The 18,823-nt window shown below is 38.6% G+C and overlaps 1 protein-coding gene across 1 annotated transcript in view; it reads right to left on the reverse strand.

Annotated features, from left to right (window-relative positions):
- Positions 1-368: 368 nt before the first annotated feature.
- Positions 369-18,823, reverse strand: part of glis1a (GLIS family zinc finger 1a) — a 65,947-nt gene continuing 47,492 nt past the window's right edge. The window contains exons 4-9 of the mRNA XM_080861675.1: positions 17,126-17,239; positions 13,983-14,109; positions 10,618-10,771; positions 4,459-4,592; positions 4,274-4,372; positions 369-3,749 (exon numbers count right to left, since the gene is read on the reverse strand). Coding sequence (XP_080717801.1) covers positions 3,607-3,749; positions 4,274-4,372; positions 4,459-4,592; positions 10,618-10,771; positions 13,983-14,109; positions 17,126-17,239 — 771 coding nt within the window. The 3' untranslated portion in view covers positions 369-3,606. The remainder of the gene's footprint in view (positions 3,750-4,273; positions 4,373-4,458; positions 4,593-10,617; positions 10,772-13,982; positions 14,110-17,125; positions 17,240-18,823) is intronic.

The raw sequence follows: 18,823 nt of genomic DNA on the forward strand, positions 1-18,823 counted from the left end.
CAATCATTTCATGTTCTAAAACCATTTTCTTATAACTATTGCTCTAGGAAATGTAGCTAGTAACCTTTCAAAAGTCTTACAATTTAGAGTGGGAATGAACTTGATCCAGCTGGTCCAGTAGATGGCAGCATTACCCAACCAAGATCGTCCACTTCTAAACATGGAAAACCCAAAATAACAAAATTAAGAATTATAATCATTGTTTGTCACATTTCACACTAAAATGCAGTACTGATTCAGTACTTAAAAACAAAACAAAAACAAGCAAATACAAACAGATTCTTTTTATTTTGGTATAAAAGACAGATGCATTTTTATACAGTTCAGTAAGAAAACTCTACAAAATTACTACAAAATCAGTGTAAACATTTTCTGGTTGGTCATTTTCTCAAAGTCTCTAAGCCGAGACAGAAAAGAGTGCAGAGAAGATACTGTAAACACTGAAAATAACACTGATTGAAACTGTACAATAAACACATAAAAGGCAGCGCGCTGAAGAAACGAGTCACATGATTATACTGCTGTCCTGTTTTTGAGAATAACTTTATTTTAGTGCAGTTTATTGCATAGTTTTGTTTGTTTCATCAACATCAACTCCCCTTTGTGACATTTCTGGAACATTTCTATACAGCAGCCCTCTTTTGGGTATCTGCTGCAGTTTCCCCTCTAGTCACAAGCAGAGTGAGTTTGCTCATTGACACTGCAGATACAAGATAATCTGGTTACTCACAAACACACACTATGACCTTAAAGGAGTAAATTATCATCTTCAGATGATGTCTTTCTTGTTGCGAGCTACATATGATGACTGTTTAGTGTAAGGCTGCAGCTGGGTTAGGTTAGCTTCACACGAGGACTGGAAATAGCTTCATACAGCTTTAAAATGTTTTCCAAGCTTCCTACTTGAGACAGAATATTGTTGTGCACACCATAAAGCATGCTAAAATTCATCCTTTTGACTTCACACACATATGAACGGGATAAAATGAAACAACTTCCACTGCTCTATTAAAAAGCTACTTTCAGCTGCTCTTTTATTCATAAGGAGTCACCACAGCAGGTAGTTTGATTGTCTGAGATATCTTTAAACACTTGATGCCCTTCCTGTTGTGCTTCCCAGTCTCAAACTGGGAGAAGACACTTTCTTTACTTATTAGGAAAATGTGTAAACCACTACACTCCTAGAGGATCTAATTATTGTCAGACCAAATTAACCCTCAGTCATTGCCAAGATACAGAAAAGAATTTACAGTTTTACATTAAATACCTTAATGTCAACATTTTTTTTTTAAGTGTCCAGGATATTTAATACCAACATTTGTTGATAGGCCTCTGTGTAACTGACTGAGGTGCTACCTGTAGCTACAGGCAAGGACATCATAAACTGCAGCTGTACAGGATGTGGGCTATGTTTATAAAACTATAAATGTCAGAGGTTCCATACATGAATTTGCTTTGAATAAGTGAAAACCCTTCACAGCACATCTAAATGTTAAGACTCCAGTTTATAGATTTCTATTCAGACATTCAACTGAGCATTTTTGTGGTCGACTCATTTGTTTTACATACATACAAAAAAAAAAAAAAAAAAATTAAGACTGGGAGGAGACACAAACCCAGCCTCTAGTGACTCAAGCCAGTGTACTCCCTCAGTGCCAGAACCAAGCCTGGATGAATGTGGGAGGGACACTGCATCAGCAAAGCCGAGTGTATATCCTCCTGAGAACTACAGGAAAAAAGTATCTTTCAGTTTAACTTTATTGTGATTTCCTGTCTCTTTGGATCAGAGGCCACACAAACACATGAGATATCATTGGAAACATAAATGAATAGACTGATTATCAGGAGGAAATGGTTGGAACCATTTGCTACGCCTCCCCTTGGAAAGAAGGGAGCAGCTGAAAGCATCTTCTGTGGATGTTTTTTAGGTCCATTTTATTGCTTTTGTTAGACCCATGCTAGCTGTTTCCAGTCTTTATCCCGCACTCAGCTAACCAGCTGGTAGCTGTAGCTTCATAGTTAATACAACAACAAGAAAGAGATATCGGTCTTCTTATGTAACCCAGATAAACACACAGCAAGAATCTCTCCCAAACGCTGGACTAAGCTTTGAAATGTTTAAACTGCTGAATGTGTTGAATTAAAAAGCTGAATCTGAGCGTTTTATTTACAACTTTATGTCTTTGAGTTATTCTCGAACCTCCACTGTTTTATCTAAATCACTGTGAGGACTGCAAACATTTAAAAACATATTTACACACAAACAACAAGAAAATATGAAATTAGAACATTTTGTGAATGTGGATGTTTCGTTTTACTGATGTCTTTGTAATCATCTTCTACATTCCACTTTGTGTACCCACACGAGGTTGGGAAGCATTGCATTATGGATTACTTCTTTGATTATCTCCTACAAACCAAGCCACTGCAGAGGCAGAAGTGTCCTCACTAGCTAAGATCAACATTGGAGACAAAGACAAAGAAAATGAAGTCTGCAGCTCCTTCTATCCAGAAAACACAAATGTTGTGGTCATTTTTGAATTTAGAAAAAAAAAAAGGTCATTGCTACTTTGCTACTGAGAATACTGTGCAGCAATCTTGACCAACTCCTAATTTCATTATACTTTACTTCCAAGCAGCCAAACACTCTTGTAATCTTTAGTGCTCTTGAGCAATAGCCCTCCAGGCTTTCTGAAAGTCTTTCAACATTTTTCTTTGGACACTGGTTAGAGCTTGTACCTGAGCATTTTCACAGGAATGTTTTTGTTTATTAAGCCACTTTACACTGACCTCTGAGCAGCATCTTTAAAGAATTTTAGGGAACTGAACAAGCAAGGGCCAAACGAAGAAGTGGCAGGCTTATAACGCTATTCTAGTAATAGTATTATCATCTGACAGACATGCCCTTGGGGATCCTGTCAGATCTGATACTGTCAGATTTCGGTCCACCATTCAGTACCGTCTGATAATCATCTTAGTGGCAACGCTCCCAAACACACTGAAGATGCAGTAAAAGCTTACCTGAATAGAAAAACACACAACGGAACAGTATCGGTCATGAACTGGGCTCCCTGTTTCAACATTACTGAAACAGTATGGGATCATGTAGACAGAGCACAGAGCTCAATGCAGCAAACATCCAAAGAAAAGCTTTAAATGTTCTTCAGGAAGTCTGGAGGACATTTCCTAAAGACTACTTAAAGAAATTAAATGAAAGCATCATACCAGATATTGACTTTCAAGCTTTTTAGAAATCTGCAAACACTGTTTCTGCCTTATATCTTTGAACATTTCAACAAATGGCATTGCCTATTTCCCATTTTGCTAGTGAAATATAAAGAAATGTTGGGTGGGTCAAGACTCTTGCACAATACTGTCTCTCTGTGATTTTCCCTTTTGGCCATTTGTTTGTTTGTCCACAGATCCACAGCTTAACAAGAGTTTTTCAGCCTCTAGTTATTTTTGTACCATTTAAACTCCCACTGGCTTTTTTCTCTTGCCAAAAAAGGAACAATGCTGATAAAATGCTCCTTAGATATATATATACACAAGTGAGTGATTGTCAGCTGTCGCATTCATGCTGCATAGAATATTTCTGGGTGTCCATCACGAGTCCAGATAGACGGAGTAAATCTGACTGAGGCAGCGGTCGACACCACCTGCCTGGAAGAGGAAGCTGTCGTCTGGGCAGGGAGGCAAGGAGTAACCGCCCCCCGCCTGACCCTGCAGGTCCTGCAGCAAGTCAAACCCTGACAGAAGGAAAAAAAAAAAACAACACAGCAAATGAGTTATTTAAATGTGAAAGGTTTTATTATTACATATGGGAAAGAGTTTAGTTGGAGGTTTTAAAAAAAATGCAAACAGATAGTTGTCTTCATAATTGTTTGAGCAACTATAATCAATGTTTTATAATAAATGGCATCAAATAACAGCATGGAAACCATGAGGCAATATTAAAACCTACTACAGCTCACTGTTTATCTGTCTGCTCAGTAAATGTTTAGTCTCAGTTTGCTCCCACTGTTCTTATAGTGTCACTTTCAGTAGCTGCTTTTAGTAAAAAGGCTCTAAAAACCTTCAATTGACCAAATGGACAACAAGCGGATAAAAAGCTATTAGCCTCAGTAAAGTTTTACTCTTTAGTCAGATAATTATCAGCTATATAGATCTTTTTAAAATTGCATTAGAAAGCTTATTTCAGCTCTGAAATAAAACTACAGGTTACCACAGATATAGTTAGCAACAAGCTACATTTGTGTAGTTGACGTCTCACCTGTAGAGTGGGAGGCGGGCTGGTTGGTGAAGTAACTTGCAGGCTCAAAACCTCCATCGCTGGGTGCCTGAGCCATCTTTCCCTCTCCATACAGGCAGCCTAGGAGAATCACAGAGTAGACGAAGATGAAGCATGGCATTGAACACACGCCTCACTCACATTACTTGACTTGATGTTGTCTGTACCGTGTTGCTGCGAGAACACTTGCTGTTGGTGGTTGTAGGTTTTCTGGAAGCCCTGCAGCCGGACATCTACTCTGTCTGAGCAGGGACTCGCTGGGATCACGTCAGCGGACACAAACAAGGAAGCTGGTCTGTTCCTGGAAACGCACAACATAAACATTTATCTAGCATCAAATCACAAAAACAGTTGCCTCAAAGCGCTTTATACTGTAAGGTAAAAACTCTACAGTAATGTGGAGAAAACCCCAACAACCAGACAACCAACCACCAGGCCAATTTTGGATTAAGCCCTGCTGCCACAGATGACCACCTTTTCTGCTTGCTCACCTTCCTTATAAATGGCTTCTTCACAGACATCCAACCAGTGAAATCATTCCTGATTATTCTCAAGTAGACAGATAACAGTAGATGGATCAACTGATGGGCCAGATGCCTTTTTCAGGTCGTGCGTCAGGTCTTTGGTAGATTTTTTAAATATTTCTTAAGGACATGACTTTCAGAAACTGCCGTAGATCATTTTTAGGCCCATCACTTTTCCTTTTGTTTTTTAGGCAAAACTGGACCAGTTTGCTTAACCTTCTAGGACCTGGCGTCCACATATGTGGACATCACATTATGGGTTGTCTAGACCACAATACTAAATTTTACTCTGCAAGGGCCTGATATCCACTTACGAGGACATTATACTGCCACCGTTCTACTGAAATTTAAGACGAATGTCCTCATAAGTGGATCTAATTTTTCAAAGAAACAAAAATCAGGTAAAAAAATAAATACATCTGGTAATTCTTTGTTTTTATATTCATCAGGTTCCAATCAGCCCAAATAGCAAAGAAAATTAAAAAAAAAAATGCCATGAAAGAGTTCGGGTCTTAGGAGGTTAAGGACACACTCCACACCACATTGAGATAAGTTTTCAGTTAATAGTTCTTTGAAAAATTTTTTTAAAGACCTCCAGAAACTGCAGAACTGTTGCTCAAGAGCACTTTAAATAATTACAAGAAAGTCCAGCTCCTTGGAAGTAAACCATAAAGAAATAAGAGATGACTTAAGATTTCTAAAGTTAGTAACATCAAACTATTCTCCACAAACACGGTTAACTTTAAACTCCAGTACTGATTACTGCGTGTGTTTCAGTGTTAAAATGAATAAACACTGACCACATTCATCATAGTGATGGAGTGCTACGTGTCAACAGGTCCTACTGAAGCCATTTAAAGACCAAATCTAAGTACAAGTTGAAAGTGACAGGTTTGATGGTTTAACTCAAAAATTATTATTTATTTTTTTTAAAGTGGAAATGAAGTTTCCAGAGAATTGATCCTGTATGTGACTGACTCAGCCCGGCCTGTTTCTACACTAATGCTGTTTTTGGCCTGACCTTCACTTCTGCTGAACTGCTGAAAGTTTCTGTCACACTGAGATGTATATCAGCGTTTGTTAAGCACCATAAAATTCAACACAAGTTTTCCAAGCCAATAAATATTATGGTAAAACGATAATGATGTTGTAACTCTCTGATTGATGGAACTTCAATCTTAGTTGTATTAAACTAAATTGTGAAAATTATTTCATAGGGAAGGTTTCAATCAATGTAAGCAACAACACTGACTCTGATACAATGAACCCAGGGCACGAGGTTTTCAGGTAATTAAATCAGATAAACATCAGCTGACCGCTGTATACATCAGAAACATGTAAACACTTCTCTTCTGCAAACAGTGCAGTTTGTATAAGAAAGCGTTTCCACCTCAGGAGGGTAATGTGCTGCAGAGAGCTGTATCCATCTCTTTGCTGCAAGAATGTGCTGACTGTGCACAAACACTCTGACTCAACATGGAAACGAATGAGTCAGTGGAGCCAAGTCGACGAGAAGAAAGAAAGGCAGCTGAATTTCTCTCTAAGGAGATACGCAGCTGAAAAAAAAACCAAAAAAACCCCGTACGGTATTCAAGTGCCCCCCTTCCACCTTCAAAGAGCCCACTCTCAGCATTTCATGTGGCCTGAAGGCTTTCCTGGATGATGTACTGCAGCATATTGGTCCCCAGAGAGCCAAACAGCACTGGTTTCTGCTGGAAGACTTTTAGTGGGCTTCATAAACAAGCCAGGCCTTGTCAGAGATACCGATGGCTGCTGGTCTGAACATCGTATATTTTCGCATCTGATCAGCTATAAAAAGAGGAAATGTTTGGAGATTTCTTTACATATCTCTCATTTATCATCCCCAAGTCTCTTTATTACCCATTTCCCATGTCAGATGCTATTACATTTAAGTTAACAGTCTCTGCTTTCATTGGAGAAATACAATAAAAGCCAAAATTAATCAGAAGGACTTTTTGAAACCCAAACTGATATAACTTACAGATGGCTGTGGCTTCCCGAGGTAATAAAATCCAGGTTTTGTATAGTATTATGTAAACAACGTGGCCTTTGATATAGCGTGGCTGTTGAAATGAATGTGCTGCAATGACTGCAAGGCAAAAGAATTCAACACATCTTTGAATTTCCCCTCACTGGCCCCTGAACCATCAGCGCTGACCTTAACTATAAACAACGCCGTCTGCGCCACGGCTTACATTCTTGTAATGTTGCAACAACATAGTTGAGATGTCTGAGCTGTGCTGGGTCGATCTGTCACTTTGTGGCCGGTGTGCCCAACTGCTCACATGCACGAGCTTACTGAGGGCCCAGGGCTGAGGACGCGGCTGTCAGTAAACCTCAGGAAACTTTTTGTCTGATCATATTTTACCAACTGACCCTCTGCAGGACTCACGTTTTTCTTACTAACTACAGCTGCCATCCTTACTGCTTATGCAGAATGAAAGGAATCCAGCTTGCAGAATTTAAGATCTTCTGCGCATTGTGCTGCATTTAATTGGTGCCAGCTTATGATCACAAACCTGATGTTTCGAATTTGAATTTTGAAAGTATTTCGGTGATATGGATTTAATGGATCACAGGGGATTACGTTAAATCTGTGCAATACAGATGGAGATTTAATGGGATCTAAGTGCTACCACTAAGTGCTTAGGGAAACTACAGCACAAGCATTTCATTTTAGAGCTACAGCAAGTAAAAAAAGTGAAGGATTTCACTTAAAGCGGCTATTTAGGTCCAATGTCACTTGGAGTTTCTGCAAAATAAACTTCATTACATCGCCTTCCTTCAACGTGTATAATAGTGTTTCTGTGTGAGCGCTATCCTGGTTAGTGTGCCTGTATCTGATGGACACGCTGCTGCAAAAAAATGCAAATCCAGCACCACGCTACCTCTCTCTTCCAACCGCACAATATATACAAACACTGTGCATCACAAATACTAAACTGATGGACAAGCCTCACTGCGGGCCTCTGTAAATTATTAAAAGACGTCAAAATGGCTCATTACAGCCAGAGTAAACATTGGCCTCCCTATGAGGTCAGAGCATGATGCTGCCTGCACCATGAAGAAAAGATAATTTACTTTCACGTGTTTAACGTCTCTCGTCTAAGTCATTTTGTGGAAAATCAAGTGCTTGTCTGGTATTAGCTTTGGCAGGTTGTCATATACTGTGGGCACCAGTGGGATTCAATGACATCCTCCGCTGCTATAAAGAGACGTCAATGGACGGATTGTGCATAGCTTCATGGAAGCTCTACTGTAGCTGCACATTTTAGGAAGCCGGAGAGATTCTGAGAGAGGTGAGCAAAGTTCCTAAAAATGCACAAAAGCATCAAATGTTTGATTTATTAAAATCTGTATTTGTTTTGTAAACTTTAAAGTGGTTTTAGAAGTGAAATATGTGATGAAATCCAGATCAAATAGTACTTACAAATTCTGTGTTTTCTTGTATATATATTGGTTGACCGACACAATACAATCTCCTCAACCCAAGGCCTGTGGCTGGCACACATACATTTATGATGTAGTTTTATCACTACAAATACAATAACTTCTTGAGTAGTTTTCAAAGAGGAACAACTAACCGTAACGTGTAAGAATATCTGAAAAACAGAAGTGGGCTTTTTTCATTTGTAATCATAAGAAAAAAAAATAAAGATCTTGCAATAAAAAAAAGCTTCTGCGTTGAGACAAATTTCCATTGATACATATTTCTTACATTTTAAAAATCACTAAGCATTTCCATAAACAATCTCAGATATGTGTCTAATCAATACAATGCACTTTGCTTTAACAGTCAGGGTCAAATCTGAATCCTTTCAAAAAAGATGACATTGACCAAAAAATAAAAAAATAAAAAACCTTCTTCAGCTTCAATTCTAATCAGTGGATTCGCCATCACTTAAACATGCAGACTACTTTTGCAGTTTGCACAATATCACTAAGGGATAGAAGTGAGGTTGGCTTAAATGTCAATATGTATCCCATAAACCAGGGGTGGAGAACTCCAGGCCTCAAGGGCCGGTGTCCTGCAGGTTTTAGATATATTACCCTGGGTCAACAAACCTGAATCAAATGATTAGTTCATTACCAGGCCTCTGGAAAACTTCAAGACACACTAAGGAGGTAATTTAGCTATTTAAATCAGCTGTATTGTATCACACTCAGGTATTATAAGTGAAGGAGTTCTAGTTAATTGCACTTCTAAGTGGTCTAAGTAAAGTAAGACACACGAGGCTGTCGGCATAAATAAAAGAATAAAAGACAAGTGGCACAAAATCATGGAAGGATATGTTTTTGTCTAGTCCACTTTTCTCGCTGATGAATTGGGCAGTATCTCCTCTGCCTGCCTTTCTGGAAAAGTCACAACTATACATAGTAGACCTTTTGCTACTTTCATTTCAACCCTAAGGGTCAATGATGAACCCTAAAGCTTAAACCTGTTGAAATCAGTGCTCAGAGAAAACAACCAATCTTAACATTTAAGCCAAACACCGAAAGGCCACTTGAAAACAACCCTTGGAAATATTGGAAGAATTTCATATGAAACAATGTGCATTATATGGTAATATTTTATATCATTTATTAAACCACAAAAATGTTATTCTGGCCTTTATTGATGCTATTTTATTAGACAGACTGTTTTTGTTTTTACTATAGTGCCAATAAAAGTTACTTTATGGGCAAACCTTCAATGACCAATAATTTTAGGCCCTATTGTCCAGAAACTGCAGCCCTGGAGGCTTTCAGCTGTATCTTTTTAGTCTCACTTCTACTTTTATACTTGCCTAGAGAAAATTTGTCTCAGCTTACAGTGCACATAAGTTCTGTGGTCTCCAACTACCCAATCAGTGCGACCACAAAGCCATAACTCCATCTCTGGTGATAATGTCTCTGGTTTATTCAAGAATGCACAAGCTCGGATCTCTCTGGCTTTTTCTAGAAATCAGAGATGAGGGAAAGCAAAACAAAATGACTGTGAAATCTTTAGTATCACTTTGAAGCTTCAGTGTTTGATATGGAACAGAGCCGGACTGCTCAGAAGTGTTAAGCAGCTTAGAAACACTTTAATACATGCCAGATATGTTTAAACAATACGTTTAGGACATATAAAAGCAGAGGTTTTGGGGGCGAATCCTTGAAAAGGATACAGAAAGGAGCATAAAATTGAGGTCTGTTAGTTTTCACTATTTTTATCTATAGTAGAAAATAACTCTGAATAAAAACTGCCACATGAGATCTTATTCAGCTCCACTGTAGTGAGTTGGCAGCAGAAATCCCAGCAGCAGATAACTGAAAACCTTGCCAGACACCACGAGGGGTAAGTAGGAAAATATGTCTTTTCTTTATTTTTGTGATTTGGATGAACTGACTATTTTACGTTTGCCTCTTGTTTTATTGTTAAATGTCAGTAAAGTAATCTCCTTCCCAAGAAATAAAAGCAGCCCAATGTTGAAATACATGACAGTGTAGAAATTAAAAATGATAGATGTTTCTTTGCTTTTTATTATATGAAAGAAAATATTCATATAATATAATATATTCTTTGCTTTTTATTATATGAAAGAAAATATTCACAATGGTGCAACAAGATGCAACCTTGGGGAAGATAAACTTCCATCAGAAGATAAACTTGCCCATAAGCAAGTCACTAAACATCTATTACTCTGCTATAAAAACTAAGTGGACTGTTTCCAGTCCAGCTTCGTTGTATGAATAAATAAATAAATGCTCAGGGGATGCACCGCATTTAACTTGAACTTGCTCTGATCTTACACTCACCCCTCTCTCATGCTCCCCGGGCTTGTTAATGAAGATATTGGGCTATTAGCATCAAAGTTTCCCTCCAGGCCTGGATACCTCGAGTCTGCTGATGGGGGCAGAAACTCTGAATTCCCCCGACTGTGGGCGGTGCTGCTGCTGTTTGAGTACACACCTGAAAGAGAGCCACAGATAACCTCAGTAAATCTGCTCCACCAAACATTTTGAGCATCCACCTCCACATCTGGTCCCACATCTAGTCTGAGGTCTCTGCAGCAAAGGTTGGATGATGTATATAACAGTTACAATAGAGTAGGAGTTAACATTAGAATCATTAGAAACTTCAACTGCAACGTATTTCACTTCAACGCCAAATTACATGTAGCCAAGTTTTCCAAACACCAAAAGTTTAGGAAGTGTTGCAATGCTTTTCATTCTCACATCTTTTGCTGTCAGAGATCGACCGCAAGTAGTTGTGGCAACTAACTGGTTGCCCGGAGGCTGAGTGTGCAATCTCCTCATACACTGGGTAAATACTTTCAATTGCACAGCAATTGCACAAACAATCACAGTCAGACAGAACGACTTTGATTAGTTTTAGACAGACTGGTGAATGTTTTAAGATAACTGGCATTTAGAAATGCAGAAAGATTACCAGGGTGTTGCAATAAATCTGTGTCAGCCTGCAACACCTTTCCTGTCAGTCGAGGCTTAACTCAACTAGTTGCTAACTGGCTGTACTCTGGTTATTTTCATATATTTTCATACTCTTGACAGGCACTCGTAAACATGACCAAATTTCCCCTGTCTTGGCTTGTTTACACTGGCTTCCAGGACGTTGTAGAATTGATTTTAAAATTTTATTGCTTGTTTTTAAATCTCTAAATGGATTAGCTCTGTCATACCTCTCTGATTTGTTAACTAAAAATACTCCAAATAGAACTCTCAGGTCAGCTGAGAAGCAGGCTGAAAAACTGAGGAGACTGGGCCTTTGCGATAGTTGCGCCCAAACTTTGGAACAGTCTGCCTCTTGAAATTAGGATCTTTCCAACATTTTTAAAACCCATCTGAAAACACATTTTTACTCTCTACCTTTTAATTGTGTTAAAATTGTGTTTTACTTTGTTCTTTGTGTGGGTTTCTTCTACTTTTTTACTATGTACAGCACTTTGGTCAACCTGTGTTGTTTTTAAATGACCTTATAAATAAATGGATTGATTGATTGATATATAAATAAAAGTTGCTGAGCATCTGTGCCGTTAAATCTTCCTACTACATCACTATCACATCACTACCTGTAATGATGATTTTCACTGGGTTCAAGCTGTATTGAATTGTATTATAACAAACACCAATAAAATATAAAGAAATGAAAGGCTGACTCTACTCAGTGTTGCACTTTATTTTTCAGCACAGCCTGAATTCTCTCAAGCTGTCTTGCAATTTCTTTAAGTAGTCTTCAGAAACGGCTCTCCAGGCTTCTGGAAGGACATTCAAAGATCTTTGGATGTTGGCTGCCTCTTGTTCCTTTCTCTGTCAAGATAATGCAACACTGCTTCAACAATGCTGATGTTTGGGCTCTGAGGAAGTCAGTCCATGACTGATAGTGCTCCACTGTTGGCTCTTCTATCCAGGTATGCTTCTACTGTCCGCAATAATTTTCATGGTGAAAAATTGAACTAATATCAGTCAGATGCTTTGCAGATGGTATAACATGGTGGATTAAAATCTGACTGTACTCTTCTGCAATCATTCAATTTTGACAAGCGCCCCAACACCGCTGGCTGAGAAGCAGCCCCAGACCATGACAGAGCCTCCTCCATGTTTTACAGATGGCTGTAGGGATGTTTGTACCGCTCTACTGACCTCCTCCATAAATACTGAAAGGCCAATAAAACTCTAATTCGTATTCATTTCCCAATAACAGCTGTTGCCAGTGATCTTCAGTCCAGTTACTGAGTAATTTGGCATACCTCAGCCTCTCTTCACATTTCTGATGAGGCTTCAGTGAACAGTAGATGGATCACCTGAGGGGTTAGATTTTCCTCTCAAGTCCTGTGTTAGGTATTTCCTAACATTTGGTGGGTGTGTTTGTTAAGTTTGGGAAGAAATTATGTTTTTGCAACAGATTGTTGGTACCAAGGTGCCTGCAGACATAATTTAAAATGGGTTCTTTGCAAAGTTGTCTGTGTAGACACAACACTGATTCAATTAGGTCCCTTTTACAAGGATTGGACTAAAAATGAGTAACAAAAAAAAGCAGCCAATGTTCAAAGAAAAGCTTTGAAAGACCTTTAGAAAGCCTAGAGAATTATTGCTCAAGACCACTTTAAAAAATGGCAAGAAAGTCTGGCTCCTTGTAGGCAAACAAAACTGTCGAAAATATTAAAATACTCAATTTATAGTTAAATGAAACTCTTCCAAATTATCGTGCAGTAGTGACATTTCCCCCCACTGATGAGCAACTCAATGTGCTATAGAAAAACAATTTCTGGTGTAAATACAAGTATATTACACACAGTGTGCACATATGGACAGATGGGGATTAGACTATGTTGCAAGCAGACTTTGAGGAGTTTCCATGGTCAGCGTAATCCATTTTTCTGTAAACCTTTCAGAGCCACATTTCAAGCCTACAGGGGCTGAATGCTCAATATCAAAAATATAGTTTCATGTTGTTCATTTAAATCTGTAACTTGTACCTGCATGCAATCAGTAAGCTGTCAGCACTAGGTTTTAAGCCAAGCTGACAATGATAGTGTGTGTCACCATAAATCCACCTAGTATACCACAACAGAAAGCAGTTTTCAGGCTATAACATTTGGCCATTTGAGATAAGAAAAAGTCCTCCTGGGATTTTTTCAAAATTAAACACTGACATGCTTGTTTCACCCTGACTAAACATAGCTCATAGCGTGCCGCTTGAGGCTTTTCCCTCAAAGTCTTCTGAGTAAAACGGCGAGTAGTCTGAAGTAATAGACATGGACAGCTTTCCTGGACGCTCTCCACTGTCTTTGGCCAACTGAGCCTCAGTGTACCTGACAGCTTCTTGATTCTGGTTCAGCCATTGAAATGGAAAGAAAAAGAGCTTGGCTGGAAAACCCGTTTGGAGAAGCTGAAGGACAAGTGGGGTGAAGGCCAACTTGCCCACAGTCATGGTGCCCAGTAATTGGACAAGGTAAACACTGGCATGATGAGCTATCATCGAAGGAATGAGAGAGGAGGGAAAGGAAAAGGAGCAAATGAGGCCATGGGAGAAAATGAAAGAGACAGCTTAACAGCCCAGGTGTTTTGGGCAATCACTCTTTTCTTTTGGGTTTTGCTCATTTCCAGAGAGGCGCTGGAGGCTAAGCACAGACTTCTGCTACCGTTTCATCTGCACATACCTGTGAAGTCATCTAAAGCCGGTAAAGGTGAGCTGTTTTTTTGGTGCGACGAGGCAGAGCTGTGGAGATGCTGGCGTGCCAGGCAGTCACTTAAGATGTCAGATTCCAGCATCGTGTGCACCTGAACCTGACAACAACACAAAACGCATTACAGCCATATAGATACATGTCATATAACAGCACTGTGTTATCATGCTGGTGACCAAGTGTGGGTGTTTGCCAGCATGCAGGGATGAGAATAATTACGTTAAAGCTGCAGCTTAGTTGTCTTCCAACTATATGCTGTTGGGCAACGCAGCTCCCATGCAAGTTTAAACTAAATGACTTCTCTTTTGATTTCATTCAGTAAAGCAACTGAAAACACAGTGAGCGAGCTGCAGGAGGTTTTCTACTGTTCAATTATCAAAGAAATGAGTTTGCACCAGATGCCTGGTTCTTGTTTCATCTTGCGATCCAGCTTCTTGAGGTACAAAATCCAGAAATCTTATTAGGCAATCGTATTCCAAAAACGTTCTAGCAAAGTTAAGGCTAAACAATTGGCTTTATTTTCCAGCGCTAAACAGAACATCCCCCCGGAACTTTCCAAAACAATTTATTGACAGCTTCGGGATTCAGAAGAAGCTCGCGGCAGACACCCAGGAACCACAAAAGCGGCGTGAATAATCAGCAAGAAATGCTCACCCAAAGTAGCGTTCACGAAGCCAGAAACTTCAATCGCTGTGACACATCAGCTCGAATAAATGTATGCCCGTGAGGAGCTTAAGAAGCTCATCTTTAATATTTCAAAGTTCCAATTAGCCCCACAGGGTTTACTGCAGCACAGGGCGTGTCGACTGTGTCACAACTTACCAACACACGTGGTTCTGTTTAAACCAAACAAGGCATGCGAATACACACACAAAGCCCCAGTGTCACTCACAGGCCATAGAAAACAAACAAGGCCCAGATAAAGCAGAACAATAGGCTCCCTATTCGGACTTCCAGGGAGTGTGTGTAATACTTTGTTTTGTTGTATTTCATCCTACTGAATCATAAACATACCCACTCTCTCCTGCTGCTGCTGTAGTTCTCCAGAAATAAGACCTGCAACCCCCGAGAAGCCCCCTTTCTCTTTGAAAGTTATATAAAGAAGCAGTTCTCTACTATCTATATTTAAGAAAAAAAATTCTGGAAGAACAACATTGTTTTGAACTTTAAGGTTAAACGGGAACAAACATGCATCTCATTTGCTTTTAAACATGAGGTAACAATCAGGAAATAAAATCAAGATGTAGCACCAGAAAAAACCCTGTTTTACTTTCTCTTCCTGAGCTTGTTCATTTTTAGCTACAGATTTTCTATTCAGGGTCTCATGAATGACTGTGTGTGTCTTTATGGAATTTAAAACATAACCTTTTTTGGGGGGCAATTTTTATGTTTTAATAATTATTGAAAAAAGCTGTCTATTTTTAACTGAAATGCCAGATTTGGGGAATGGCACACTCACTGATATTTTTAGGAAAGCAAAGCTTTTATTTGTGTGTCGCTTTTACAGAAAGAAAATCCTTGTTCAGAAATTGCATGCTTTTACGGTCACTCATTTCTTCCAAATTGGATCAATTTTAAATGAATTCAAGGTCATTTAAATGATTTGGCACCTGCAGGCAGGACATCTGCCTCCAGATGTTAGGCTTGACCATAAATGCTTCAGTTTGGCTTTTGATTAATATGTCTTTCATTCTTTATTTTATGTAAATGTGTATGCTTATAATGGTGAGTATTGTTCCGTAACCACTGCTGATTAAGCAGCTGTCTATGTTGGCCAGGACTCTGTTGCGAAAGACATTTTAAACCTCAAGGGTCTTGTCACCAGGTTAAAATGAGGTTAAATACAAACATGCAGTCATGTGAATAATAAGGTTTCAAAATCTAAGTTCACCCTATGATCTAGCAGCAATAACCTGAAATAATTGTTTTCTGTATGACTTTATTAATATGTGGAGGAAATTTGGCCCACTCGTCTTTTCAACGTTGCTTCAGCCCATTGAGGTTTGCAGGAATTTGTTTATGTACAGCTCTCTTAAGGTCCCACCACAACATTTCAATCAGCCTGAGGTCCATTGCAACACCTTTTTAACCATTCTGTTGTAGAGTTTTTGCTGTTTTTGGACTCATTGTCCTGTTGCATGACCCAGTATAAGCAAGATATAAATGTAGGACAGATGGCCTTATATTGAATCTAAATATCGGTATACAGAGGTGTTCATGTTTGACTCAGTGGCTGCAAGGTACCCGGGTCCTGTGGCTGCAAAAGAAACCCAAATGATCACCGCTTCATCAATGTGGTTGATAGCGGCTATGTTGTGTTTGTACTGATATGCTTGTTTTTTACCAAATGTGGGACAGTTGCCGACATTGTTTTTAGTTTGTAGAGCCTCTTTGTCATTTGTCATAATAACCTTCAAGTTTTGTGCTGAAATAAAATCAAAAACATGCATGGCTGCTCCTAATAACTTCATCAACTAATGAGTGGAGCCTTCATAGCAGTTTGTATTGTTTTCATTATTATGAGAAGAAACACAACTTAACATGTATTCCAAACAAGAGAAGACAAATATCCATCATAAATACAAACTCCAGATGTGCTGTGTATAATTGCAGACAGTCAAGTATAATAAATTGGGAAGGAAAAAAAAAAATCTATCAAGTAATATAACTTAAAACATTTCATGTTTTATGATGTTAAGCTGTTGAGAAATAATCAATTGATTCCAGTAAATTTCAGCCCTGTGAAGGTGGCTCAGGAATACAAGGCACTGATGCGATCCTGGTTTAAATTATGTACTTTTGATCCCATCCAATAAAAGCTTAAATATGACCCCACTATTGGACAACCTGATAGGTGAGTGGTTAGGGTGCACACTGCATGTTTTACTCCTGGCTAGACGGACCTTTATTGAATGTCTTTTCCACTATCCACCCAAACCATCCATTAAGGGCAAAAAAAAATGCAGCTCAAATTTAAAAAAACGTCCCCAGGTTGCTTTTAAAAATGCTTTGGCCATAATTTTTTATTTCTAACCACACTTTCTGAATCCTCCCTTTGCTTCTGAACGACACACAGTCAAGTTTTAAAAACATAGAAAGGTTTTAATGTTCATTACCTTGACCTCCTTTTCCTGAAGGCCTTTGGCTGAATGAGCTTTGACGTGCTTTCGTAATGAGCTGGGGTCAGTGTAGCGCTTGGTGCATCCCGGTATCTGACAGGCGTATGGTTTCTGTGAATGAACCACAAGAAGGAGAGGTGAGAGAAGTTTGACTGAACATTTAGAAGCACCTTGGTTTAACTTTCTGTTATAAAAAGAAAACAGGTGTGCTGCTATTAAAAAGAGCACAAATTATTTTTTGGTGTTTTGGGGAACACTTTCTCCTGCAACTCTTCTTCTAGCGGATTGCAAAAATTTAGCAATGTTGATTTCAGTACTGAGCTAAGGAGAACAAACCTTTTTTTGTACAGAAAACACAACAAAAATAGCACAACACGCCAAATTAAACCCAGAGCTTGAGAGTTATTATTAGATTTACTGTAAGGTGCAGACTACACCATCTCTTATATATCCTACATTATGTATTGAGAAGGTTACGAATTTTCTACACCAGAACTGAATAATATTCACAACATGATGATGATTTTATAGTCTCATCAGATACAACGATGTCAAACATAAAATGTGTGTACAAATAATGGCACAAGTTCAGATGACTCACATCCACACTGAAGGCATAAACATTTAGGATAAAGATCGTAAATGTGGCTACTTCTTGTGACAACTGGACTAACAGAGGAAGAAAGAAGATGTAGTTCTGTCAACATTTTACATAAAGTGCTCCTCAGCTGAAAGGGAGGATATTTACCTTTCATCTGCAGGCTTAAAAGAGGGGAAGAGAGAAGAGAGTTTAGCCATAAATCATTTCATTCATAAAGTAAACTGTATGAGCTACCTGCAGTCTTTGTATTCATATAAAAGTATTTATTTCTGCACATTATTTCCTGAAGGAATAAACATTTCATAGCAGGCTAAAGCAGCTGGAAGACAAAGTATTTTCTGGTGTAATGATATAAAATACTACAGTTAACTGAGTCCTCCTGAAATAAGTAAAATGAGTAACATCGTGGAATGTGTGTTGAAATGTTTTTTACTGTACAAATAGCTCATTTCTTATATGCAGACAGGTTTTCATCATTTTACTTCGAAGTAGAAAGTTGAGTAAGATGACTGTATTTCACAATTTAGTGAATAAATGAGCTCATTGCCATGAATCTCAGATCTCTTTTTTATTCGCTCTTTTTCATTGCCAAGTATTTAACAGGTGGATTCAATTATACATTCATGAAAACACATGTACAGTGTTTATTTGAGCCTTTTGGGTTTATGTGCTGGGATGTGAGCACTACAAGTCAAAAAAATAATGAGCGTCAGGTTTGATGATTGTATTTTTCAGGACATTTTAGCAGAAAATGTGACGAGAGCTGTGATGTAGTTAACACTGCCCAGTTTCTCATCTTTGTACGTGGGATTACGAAAAAAGTTTGAGATTACAGCAGAGATCACAGCTGTGTGCTAGATGAAAGAGACTATGACGAAGAGTGATTTGTTAAATGAAATCAGATAAACTTGCTGCTGTTACATTAGTAGCGAAATCTGACTAAAACTGATCATTTTGTGTTGTATTATAAACCAGGAGGTGTTGCACAAGTCAGAGCTAAAACAACACATTGTTGATGTTGTAAATAAATAGTTAACTTCACCAGGGCAAGGGTTTTAGAGGTGCATGAAGCTGAACATTGTGAGGCTACCACA

Source organism: Rhamphochromis sp. 'chilingali' (genome assembly GCF_963969265.1).
Source record: "Rhamphochromis sp. 'chilingali' genome assembly, chromosome: 16".
NCBI lineage: Eukaryota > Metazoa > Chordata > Actinopteri > Cichliformes > Cichlidae > Rhamphochromis > Rhamphochromis sp. 'chilingali'.